Source organism: Lepidothrix coronata, unplaced genomic scaffold (genome assembly GCF_001604755.1).
Source record: "Lepidothrix coronata isolate B3197 unplaced genomic scaffold, Lepidothrix_coronata-1.0 Scaffold42, whole genome shotgun sequence".
In the NCBI taxonomy this organism is placed as follows: Eukaryota; Metazoa; Chordata; class Aves; order Passeriformes; family Pipridae; genus Lepidothrix; species Lepidothrix coronata.
Window position 1 is genome coordinate 5,044,644 of NW_016690222.1, and position 12,349 is coordinate 5,056,992.

Here is a 12,349-nt window from a genome sequence, read left to right on the forward strand (position 1 = left end):
GTTAGGCAGATATGGTGAGAAAGGAGATCTGGCCCCAGTCAGATTATCTTTTTGTGTTTCATAGGCTGATTCTTCAGAGAAGATGAGGCAATATGGGCTTTCCCACATACACAGCCATCCTGTCCTCATCACTAGAACTAGATCCTGTCCTCTGGTAGCACCGCCACAAGAATCACCAGTTCCTTGTTGGAAGCTTTTCCGTCAGAAAAATAAAATTTTTGTGACATCTGAACCCAAAGGTTTGTCTACTAAAGCCTCCAAAATAAATTTGTAATTACATTTTAATTACTATGAACATTTTCAGGGCCATATTTATCATCTATTAGTTTAATTTCAATTGAAATTTTAATCTCTTTTTTTATTTAGGTTTTGCCAATTTTATATTACCTCCTCTTAGCAATATTTCTTAAATGCTTTGAGAAGTGTCTCAATTTATGTTGAAAAAAAGCACTCTAGTGAAGAAAATGAAGAGGGAGTGTTATTAAAGCAACACAAGCTCTCTGATGCAGAGCCAGGAAAGGTTCAGAACACCTTTCAGAAATTTAAAGTTTGTGACTAGTACTGCTGCATCATTTTTAGAGTAAATTTTTTTTGCTAGGTTTTGTCTATACTGCATAATGAAATTAAATGCATGATATACGATAGCTTGAATATGAAAGTGTTACAGGTATGCTAATAAAATATACTGGGATAAAAACCAGGAGATTGGCAAAGGCAAAAATGCCTCTGTAGTTGTTCTGAGCTACCCTGGCTAACTTTACATATAGGTTAGGCACACTTTTTAATACTTTGCAGGCTGAGGATTAGAGTGTTAAACTTTTTTTTTTCGTGATACATCACCTAGAGTCACCCTTGATTCTTCTGTTCCTTTCAAATGTATGTGATGATATTTGGAGAATTATTTAGGGGTGACAAATCCTTATTGGAAATTATTTGTCAAAATAATTATATCATATATAAAATAATGATAATAATAGCAACAATAACAATAATAACAATATTTTTTATATATTTAACGAGTTGCTTTTTTCCAGAGCCTGAAGTAAAAACACCTGAAGAACATGTTGAGATTGCTAGCCTATTTTTGAATTACAAATTGAATTTGATCAGAATGCCAACAGACACGTAAGTATTTAATGTAGTTACAGCATTACATTGTATCGTTAACCCATTTCACTGTGAAAGTGCAATTGGCTGATCTTTACTTGTGTCTTAGGTTAAAACTACTCAGATCATGTCTGAAGCATATCCCGACAGAGCACTCTGTTGCTGTCATGTAATTAATCAGCTATCAGTGAACTCTACATTTAGGATCAATAGCAGCAATAAAACATATAAATTACTATACTAGATGGTTACAAAATGTAAATAAACCCTTGCACACTTCAGAAGACCTTTCTGTAGCTAATCTCAAGAATTTCTAATCCAGCACATGGAGGCATACATATGCAATTATGCATACCCTCCTGGCATTGAGGGTTACAAGCACACCTTCTGTTTTGAGAGTGCAGCACACACCTCCTTTTGGAGATGCAAGTTGGAGTGCTCTAACCTTTAACTGCTGCTCCCTAAAATCTGCTAATATACACTCTGGTGAGAAAGATCCAGGAGGTGGACATGCACACACCCGAGGGGCGGGTCCCAACTTGTATGAACAGTCCCCTAGGCAGATGCACACTTCTCAGGGCTTCTGACGTTGAAGAACAGGGAGCACTGTCAGGCAAAGACACTTTGCAAGATTCTCTAATCAGCGGGCAAAAAGATGTAGAATATTCAGTAGATCGCTTCTGCCAGAAATAGGAATATTCTTTAATGTCTTCCAAATTTTTCCTCAAACTAATGGTCTTTTATAATTCTTGAACATAACAAGGAAGTAATTGACCGGCCAATCAGTACTTTCATGGGCATTACATGTTTGGCATGGAACAGTTAATGTTTATGAATAAAAGAGACTGTTCTCTGTTCATTATAGTTGTTAGCACAAGCCTGAGAGTGCAGGTGAAGAAGCTCATGCTCAAAACACAACTTTGTATAAATACCTTGTGTTAAAAACTGTTTGGAAGTCTTATAAACCCTTGAAAACAGGAGTCTTTCTACACAGTGTCCTAAAGAAGTTTCAGAAATTAGTGTATACATGGCTTCTAGTCAATATTCAATATGCAACATAATACTTGCTCCCTGAGAAAAAAAGAAAGTTTACTATTATGTGTATTAGGGCTTTTTTTTTTCCTATGACCCACTACACAGTACATTTCTGTCAGGCTTCAGCTTATGATGTGAACATTCAGTAGACAAGTTCTAAATTGTTAATCCAATCTCTTTTATTCTGACTGAACTCCTGCCATGAAGTGAATGGGTGAATGGGTGAAGTGAATGAGTGAATGGGGTAACATGAGACTGGTGACTTGTCGCTAGTGGGGTTCCACAGGGCTCCATCTTAGGCCCTGTGCTCTTCAACATCTTCATAAACGACTTGGATGCAGGACTGGAAGGGATTTGAAGCAAATTTGCAGATAACACAAAACCTGAAGGAGCTGTTGACTCCCTCAAAGGCAGTCTACAACTTCCTTGTGAGAGAAAGAACAGGGACAGGCACTGATCTCTTCTCTGTGGTGACCAGTGAGGCAATGGCCTGAAGTTGTGTCAGGGGAGGTTTAGGTTGGATATTAGAAAGAGGTTCTTCACCCAGAGGGTGGTTGGGCACTGGGACAGACTCCCCAGGGAAGTGGTCACAGCACCAAGCCTGACAGAGTTCAAGTGTTTGGACGATACTCTCGAGCACATGGTGTGATTCTTTGTCATCCCATGGGGATGGGCCTTTGTAGGGCTAATGGTTGGACTTGATGATCCTTGGGGGTCCCTTCAAACTCAGCATATTCTGTGATTCTGTATCATTTACCAAGTCTACACAAAAAGATTTATGTCATTTTGAAGGATATTTCTTTTCTTGAGACTGAGTCCAAGAACAGGTTGTAAATTGTGGAGATGTGTATATTTTTTAGGGTGTGTACACCTTTTGTTAAGTTCATCTCTATGTAAACTGACTAAATTACAGATGTCACAGGTTCTTCATTTTGATCCTCATAACTGGATGGACTGATAACAAACCAGTTGGATTTTTTTAATTTGTTTTGAACAGCAGCATTTGTCCATGGAAGAAGTGACCTTGGAATATTCTGGGAATTTAATTTTTTTGCTGATGCATTTGCATTTTATTGGTTAAAAATACTTAGATTACTTACTGTTTGTTTTCAAACAGTAGGAGTAGAAATACATAATAATGCTCTAAGCAATATCCATTAATAAGCTATCAAAAGAATGAGAGATTAATAATTATCATGCTGAAGTATTTGCATGTTAACATTTTATGTTGTTTTTTCATATTTAATAGATTACTTCATGGTCAAATTACTCTATTTTGTGAAGGAAGTTTATTTAATGTGCTAAGTTTCTATGACAATCTAATGTAATCTTTTGTGATTTAATTAACAGGTAGTAGCCAAAAATATATAGCAGATATTAGCATTTAATTAAAGTAAATATTAATAGTAAATAATATAGCTGTCTAAATAAGATAAGGGACTTAGATACACAATTTGGACTGAAAGTTTTTAATATCTTCTTTTTATTCTAATATAATATTTTGAAACACTCAAAGGCAAGATAATTGTGGCTGTTACTGCAAAAGAACATTATCTCAGTACTTAAGAAGGGGGCTAGATAAAACATGCTTATGTTTCAATTTTTTCTTTATTGCTGCAAGTTACACATTTAGGCCTAATTGGCATGTGTGCAACATCGTTTTGGTCTTACTCTCCTAGTTCTCTTTACAAATAAAGACTTACTTATATATCCATCAGTTTTTATTTCTGCTTTCAGTGAAGTCAGCAACAGACCCTTCTTTTACTACAAGCAGAATAGGCCTGCACAGGTTTCCTTGGTTATCGTGTGTATTAGCTGTCTGGTAGCTATGGAGACCCATTTTGAGGGAAAAGACAAAAAGTATTGTGACACAAAATACTTTGTTCTATTCTTTTGCCATATCTCCAGTCAAGTAGTAGTCTTTTCTTGTCTAGAGGCCATAGTAATTTATTCACTTCTGGTATTATTGTCTGGTTTTCCTCATCTGACTTGGGTTTTGCTTTTCTGAGGGTTAGTTAAAAGATCTTTCTAGCATATATGGGTGTGTAGTGCCAAGCCAGTAATGACAAGGAATATATGAATATATATATTCTGTGCTGCCCTATGAAGGTCTCAGAATAAAAGAGACACAAATTATTTTGACAGAATTCTGTTAAGAATAGAAGTTATGAAGATTGTAGTTTAAAGGAAAATGTATAGCTTCAAGTGTCTGATTTTTCTTTTATTATTTAGCCACTTTCCACAGTCTACCATCACAAAAGGATTTCTTTCTCTATCCCATCTCGCTTCTGTTACTGAAAGTGATGAAAATGAAGGTGACAGTAATGTGGATATGAATCGAAATGGAAGACACTCAAATGCAGAAGATTGTTCTCAGGTAATAATATTCCTATTTTTTTTTAACTTGACCTAGTTTTATGTTCTAAAGGATAGTAAAAGACAAAATAGAAAATACTTAACACTTAAATATAGGTTTTTAAAGACATTTCAGTAAGTTTTCTGTTACTATTTAAGTAACTTCCTTACCCTTTCCACTTTATAGTTATATTGATGTGTATTGGATGGGAAATCTTTCTTAATTCTTTTTGCTTTAACTTTCTTTTTATGATTTATTCCTCAGGTTCTAAAAGTTTTATTGCTAACACTATCAAATATTTTGATGGGAGTATCTTAAAAAAACAGGAGTCTTTGTAAATAAATGTTAGTTTATGGATAAATGTTATGATTAGTTTATTTCAGCTGCAGTGAAAGATGTACCTAGGCATGTGACTAGAAAAATGTAAGCCTTATAAACACATGCCTTAAAATGGCATCCTCATTTCGATTTTAGTGGAAAGACTCCTGGCTTCATCTAGAAAAAGGCTTCAATGCTCAGGTTGCCTGCCCTTAAATTTCAGAAGTTCTGCTTTCTAAAGGAATCCTCAGCCATGGTTTAGACCCTCAGGCTTCCTGAGCAACATTGTGAGAGAATGTTTCTCTAAACAGGTTCACTAGATGAAGCACTGACCACAAGTTTACTCAAAATACCCAAGTAAATACTAGGTACTAGGTAGAAGTCTCCACTGTAATTTTCCAAGATAGATAAGATGAATCTTACCTAAGTTCAGTAAAACATTATTAGGATGGCTTCTGGAAGTCATCCTTTTGGAACAACTTTTGGAAGTGGTAATTACTGTGATTTTTTTTGTTGTTGTTTCTGGCTTTGTTTTTAAATTGGAATGTGCATGTTCTACTAAGTTCTGCTTTTAGACAGACTGGTAACGAAATGCTCCCTCTAATGTTTGAATCTTACATGCTTAACAGAGAAAAAAATTATACTTTCAAAGAGTCTCTGGACAATACACTGTTTCATGAAAAATATTTCATATGGGGAAGTTATTGCTAACATAGAGAAGTAGAGACTTAAATATTCAAAAAAACAAACAGAGTTCCACTGAAGTTATTTTATTTGCTCACCACCTACAAAAGAACGCGTTGTGGCAGTACCAGCATGTCTGCTCAGAAGAGCATTTGATACATTTCTCTTTTTAACTTTAAGAAAATTCGGGGAAAAAGCAGTCTAGGGAACATGTAAGTGCTTTCAGTGATGTTATACTCAAAATCTGAATTTGACTCAATAATCGAATTATATTTGGGGGAAGATGATGTTTCAATTTGTAAATGTTTGCTGCAGTTCCTCCCTCTATATTTACTTGCCCTTCCAAGTAAAGACTGAGTACTTCTTCCATATATGTTAAATTCAATGTCATTACATGTTGAATATATAATATATAATATATTCAATATCATTATTGTATTACAATATAGAAAATAACCTATAAAATGTATTCATTCATGGTTGTGTGTAAAGGAAAAACAGCAACCAAGTCCTTATCCACGCAGTCCAGCAGTAAGGACAACCTAATTGTTTTAAAATCTCTGCTGTCATTTTCTGGGACAAACCAATAAATATACTTGTGGTTAACGTTTGTGGTATCTGGTTGATGTATAGGAAATGTTTGTAGGGTTACAAAATGTGTTTGAGGACCAATGATATACTATTAAGGATAGTATGTCCTGAGGTACCTTCATGAACAAGTAAAACAAAATTTAGTTTGGTAAATTTTGAAATAAATGGGAAATAATTTTTTATGTAACTTTTGGAGTGCCTGTTCACATGTTTCCTCTGCAGGCTACACTCTTACACTATTTTTATATTTCAGATTTATATCTATATTGTGTGTCTAGAAAATGTACATGTATGGATATCACTACTGGATATTAATGATTTTAAAATAAGGCAATTCTCTAGTGAAGGCAAATACTTTACAGTTGAATTTATATTTAGCTATTCAGTATTTTGTGGACATTTTATAAACAATAGCTTAATTAGTACTTTAATAGTTCTTCACCTTCAAAAGTCTTTTTAATACTGGCAATTTACAAAAATCATTGCAAAAGCAGAAAGGTAAAAAGGAGCTGTAAGTAGCATATTATATAATAATTATTGCTTTCATTACTTCAGTCTCTAGGTGTAAAAATATAGATTTGGTTACTTATGAATTAATAGACGTTTATGTGCTGGAAGCATAAAAGCAGTTTGGAATGCCACTTCGATTTTCTCCCCTAGTCCAAGAGGGATGTAGAAGGCTGATTTGTTATGGTGGGACATGCAGTCAAGGTGAGACAAGGACAAGTAAAAAAATACAAGAAAGAGAGACATTGATAAAACTGGAATGGTTGGAAGAAGACATGAATGTAATGTAGGCTGATGGCAATCTGATTAAAATATGAAATGTAAGAAGTCATCAGCAGCTAATTGACTTATACTTGAACTTTACTTTCGCCTCAGTTTAAATCTCAGCTGAAAAATGCTACATCTATTAATAGATGAAGTATGAAAGTAGAACTTCATTTGTACAGATTGGAATTGAAAATAGTTTTTGTCTTGCAGAACAATCTTCTTTATTTCACATATTAGATTTTTTTAGCAACAAAATTATGTGGATACTTCTGGGAGATTCATAATGGGAGGGCTTTCTTTCCGTAGTTATAAAACTTGAAATAACAATATGCATGACTACTTTTTTAAAAAAAAGTCAATTAGTGATTAAAAAAGCAAACGCTAAAAGAGGAACTTTGATATCCCAAACTCACTAGATTATTGCTAATTTTTAGAATTTTTTATTGTAGTATACTGAGTGTGAATGAATTTGTCTCCATTTTAAACTGTGTGATTGTTATTCAGGAGACCTCTGCTTTAAAACTTTTGATACAGATTTGGTAAATGCAGCAGTTTTATGCTTTAAACTGACTGAAATTCAGTCAGCTGCTGTGCCAGATGCTCAGCAAGTTTAGATTGACATATTTCAATTCATTCCAATGTAAACTGTATGAAGTAACATAACTGAATATCTGATTCACTGTTCCTAAGGTCTGTTGTCACAGAAACAGAGACTAGGGATAAATGAAAGATGAAATTTTAGAACCTGGATATACCTCCTTTGAAGAATATAAAGTTGAAAGACATGCCGTTATCCTTCATGTCCCTGAAGTACTCATGCAAAAAAATAAAAATGTCTTATTATTGATTTTTACAAACTTCTTTTTCCCCATGAATTTCCCATTGACTCTGATTTTACAGTTCTGAAAGCTTTTTGGATTTGCATTCAGAAAAAAAAAATCTTTGAAAATGTCTTATTTTGGTAATTAAATTGATCTTGAATCACTGTTATTAAGAAAATACATTTTATTAATTTTTTTGTTTAAAAACTGCATGACTTAGGGCCAAATTGTTTAATGGAGAGGCTCTCTATTATTCTTGCTCAACACAAAGCGAAGTAATTTATATGTGTAGAATGCACTGAAATACATATGGAAGTGTTTTGTAGCTGGAAAAAACCAAAATTGTCATCATATGTAAATTACACAGTGTCTTGCAGTTTTATTCAACAGTAGTTTTGTCATATGCTTCTGAGAAATAGATTATCTTGGAGTAGTGTTTTCTTGTAAATTTGCTGCTCAAAAGCCTACTTGAATATTCTTCATTATGATGAATTCTTCAATAGAAGTTATCTCCAGTTCCATTGAGAAGAAAACTTTATGTGTTCTGTTTGAGGAAATGTTGGGCAGTAACTAAGCAAGACAATCTAATCCAAATATGTTTACCATCAGTATGTGCAATGGCTACTAGATATCTTAATAGACTGACGTGATTGCTACATTCATAAATCTTAAGCAGAACACTTTGATTTCTCTTTGTGGCTTCTTCAGTGTCAAGCTCCCTGGCAATGCTGATTTCTAAAGCAAAAGTGTTAAAGTCTCAACTCTCTCCCAGTGACATAAACACAATATCCTTGTTCTTTGATGTTTACCTCATTTTTCTTACTTCAGTCCATCCTTTTATATATTCAAACTCAGTCTTACTTTTTCCCTTACAACTGATACCGGTCTATTTAGTTTGTGTGCTCTGTTGTGTGCCCTTTTCGTGTTCCCCATAAACATTACAGACTATTGTGTCATAATAAGCTTTTTCTTCATCTCTTTCTAATCCTTCTTGTGATATATTTCATAAACCCAGTGAATTGGGATTGAGTCAAGAGAAGTGCTAGGTAGAAAATAAAAAAATCTATTTTCTTTACAAATTTTACAGTTCTGAAAATTACTTCAGCCTACATATTATTTCCAGGGAAAAAAAGTATACATGAGATATGAGGCATGTGAATTAGAACAGGGACTTGAGAAGAGGGACGCAAATTTAGACATTTGTGGTATAGAGAGACTTTTTGACGGGCCCGCAATTATCTACTTACATGTACATACTGGACAGGAGGCTGAAAAATACAGACGACTCCTTGGAAGTAATAAGATAGCTATAAATTTATGGATTACCATTATTTTTACAATTATTCATTACTGATTATAAAACATAGTAGATTATAACTTAGATTTTTAAGTTAGCCATGGAATTTTTCTCACAATTTGCATTCTGATTTCCCATTCACTGAAGAAGAACAATAAGTAATTCTCCCAGAATCTGTGTGCATCCTTCCATATTTCACAGCTGGATTCAAGTCTTTTTAAATTTCTTTCTTTATCAGATACTGTGGCAGCAAATCTGACCTTTCAGGCAATGTGTGTTCACTAAGGAGGAAATACCTTTGTTTTCTCTTCCTGTGTCTATGTCTTAAACTCTGTAGGTGAGGCAATAGTACAACAGAATGAGAACTTTCTTGACACTCCAGTTGTCTCCAAATCAGTGAGGTTTAGGTAGACGAACACATCCTCTATCATTAGAAAAGCAGACAGCTTTTTGACTTTGTTATGTTTGTACTCCAAAATCTGAGTAAATGACCCTAAAGGAGTCCCTATATAGCTGTGGTTAGATTGCTTTCACAGCTCAGATTGGCTGAAGTTACGTTACCAAACATCCCGATTTTCCAGAGTACATTCTCCTTCTTTACTGGAATTTCTATTGACACAGTTTTGGGGGGTTTTCTGTATCTCTCCAGGCTTTCCTGCTGGCAGCTGTTAATACCAGCAAAGTAGCTCTATATTAAGCTACCACATGTCCACATTAGAAGTGTGGATCATGTGTACTGTCCATGAACAGTATGTTGGGCAGAAAGTGCTAGACTTGTGCCAACATTGCAATCTCCAAGGCTTATACAGTAGATCTCATATTTTTTTATACTTCAGGCATGCCCAGGACTTCTGAGAAGAAACTTGATAAATTGTACAGCTAACATGTATCTGTTTGGTAAATCCTGTGACTCCTACAAGAAATTGGGCAATAGTATAATCTTTCAAGTTGTAGGCTCACATGCAGAGATATGACAGCTCTATGCATGTACTTCCAAAGTCACAGTTTAAAGGGAGGAGATAGTCCATGTGTTACTTGCGATTTTTCAGACTCATATGTTGAGGTATGACTGTTGACATGACATGATAAGTGATCACAGCTTGACTTGTTTTGAACAGTTGTGTGTACAGATTTCTGAAAACAGGAGCTGAAGTACATAGGTATTTGTAAGATTCTATAGTGTCCTTTTCATCTCTAGAAAAATGAAAAATTAATCTAAAAAGGAACATGTAAAACATAATATATTTCAATTACTAAATTCTTAATCCAACTGGTAACAATTTCAGCAATGTCTGTATTTTTCTCTTCGTTGCTCTTTATACTAGATCTGTCTCCAGCTTTGACTTATGAACGTTCTTTAAAAAACACATAACAGATTTGGAATAGAATTTCCAATTCATGCTGTACAAAGATGGGACTTCCAAATTCTCTCAATAAACAATATTGCAGTTAAATTATATGTATTAAATTATTTGGTACTTCCTATTTTGGGATAGAGACTCTTAAATTTGTAGTTTGTTCCCTCAGCTCTTTCCTTTGTTTAATTCAGAGATTATCAAACACCTACAATTTTGGCAGAGATAAGACTCCTGAGCCTGTTCTGGGCCCATAGAGATTCTGTAAAATGCTGCAGAAAGACTTTTACTGAAGCTGGAAATTAAACTAGAAAGCCATAATGTTTTCCTCTAAGGAAGCATTCACAGGTCCCTTCATATTATGTATGAAGGGTAGTCTGTTATAGGAGGGTTGAGGCAGACCTGGATTTACAGCACAATGACCTTATACAAGATTTTGGTACAAGATTTAGGTTGTTGTGATCTGCCATCAGTCTAACTCAGACTCTAAATTAGGTCAGTCTGTCCCTCAAAATGTATTTTTACATTGTATTGAGAAAGCATAAATGTAGCTCCAAGTCAGCATAGCTCCCACAGCTCCTCTTTGAAATGCAGAGTAGAAAATCACTGTGTGTGTCCAGCTGTTGGCCTGCTCAATGCTACCAGTTTCAGCAGTAGCACCTTGAATACATGTAGAAGATGTGGGGAGAAGGGTGACAGATCTGGTTATAGGGAGACCTGGGATGAAAAGAAGCTTGCAAATTTGTTTGCAATAGCCTTTTTAGGCTTTAATATTTGACTTTGCAAAGGCAAAGCTAGTCCAACTAACCCATTAATAGTACTACATTCAAAAAGAAAGTAAACTGGAAACTGTGGAATCTCTTTCTCCTGCTCTACCTCATTAGAAAAAAAAAAGTGGAAGTGAGTCTTTTTCAGTGTATGTCATATTGCAGGCAAGAGGGCAATTGAAATTATGATTAGGCACATATTTTTAAATCAAAGATGTTAATCTCTCAAATCTTTGCAAAATACAACGAGTGGACTTTCTGAAAAGCTGGCTAACTTGATTTGAGCTTTAAGTGTAAGCAGCTATTGCATTCATATTAGCTCAGCAGCTCTAGCTTGGAGGGGGGATTGACCAGGATAAAGTTGTTTGCCAAAAACATTAAAAAAGAGCAGGCTACTTTTTATTTATGCAGTGATAGGAAACAAAAGATGCTATTGTAATCAAGCATGCTGTTGCTAATGACAGTTGTGTACTGTCACTTGCACAGCAAGAAATGCTTGTTGGAAAAGGAGCCCTCCATATACTTCTCAAGAATGGAAACACAAAAAACCAGAATTGCTTGTATAATAGGAGTAACTAGTTTTTAGAATAGAGCGTATTTGATTGTCAAAACCCAGTAATATCAAAGAACATTGTTTTGATAGCGAAGTGGTAGGCATATGAAACAGCTTTTATCTCAGACTCCAGATCACACGTACTTCTCTAGAAACACATCAGTCTGTCTAATGGTGATATATATGTTGGTATTATGGTGAAATTTACCATTTTTATTTTTCTTTTAAGAAACCAACTGAAACCATAATGATAACGTAATAGTTTGTTCCTTTGTTTCTGGAAGGACTGCCCCAAAATCAAGTATTTTCTTTAACAAAATACTGCAAGATTATAATTATCATTGTTGGCTTTTTTCTTCTTTTTCTTTCTTCTTGTTGTTGTTTTGTTTTGTTTTCACCATATAGGAGACCACTTCCTTTGGCCAGCAAAATGCAGAGATACCCGGTAAAGGTAAGTGTGTATGAATTTTGTAGTCAGACTTCTGCCATTCCCGTAGTGTTTTGCCTCAATGTTAATCCTCCTGTATATATATGAGAGTCTTACTTATTTATGGGTGTTGGCTTTCTGGGAAAAGATTTCAAAGAACTGGTATTAGCATGTATAATTATGTAGAGTAGAATCTCCAGTTTGATATTAAAAAAACCCTCCTAATTTACAAGAATATTTTGGAAAAAAAACACTCTCCAGTAA

The 12,349-nt window shown here is 34.6% G+C and overlaps 1 protein-coding gene across 6 annotated transcripts in view; it reads left to right on the forward strand.

Annotated features, from left to right (window-relative positions):
- The window catches only part of ADGB (androglobin), a 108,451-nt gene that overhangs the window by 42,096 nt on the left and 54,006 nt on the right, over positions 1-12,349 (forward strand). For all 6 annotated transcript variants that reach the window (XM_017813774.1, XM_017813776.1, XM_017813778.1 and 3 more), the window contains 4 exons: positions 65-239; positions 1,035-1,125; positions 4,375-4,519; positions 12,064-12,109. In XM_017813774.1, coding sequence (XP_017669263.1) covers positions 65-239; positions 1,035-1,125; positions 4,375-4,519; positions 12,064-12,109 — 457 coding nt within the window. The remainder of the gene's footprint in view (positions 1-64; positions 240-1,034; positions 1,126-4,374; positions 4,520-12,063; positions 12,110-12,349) is intronic.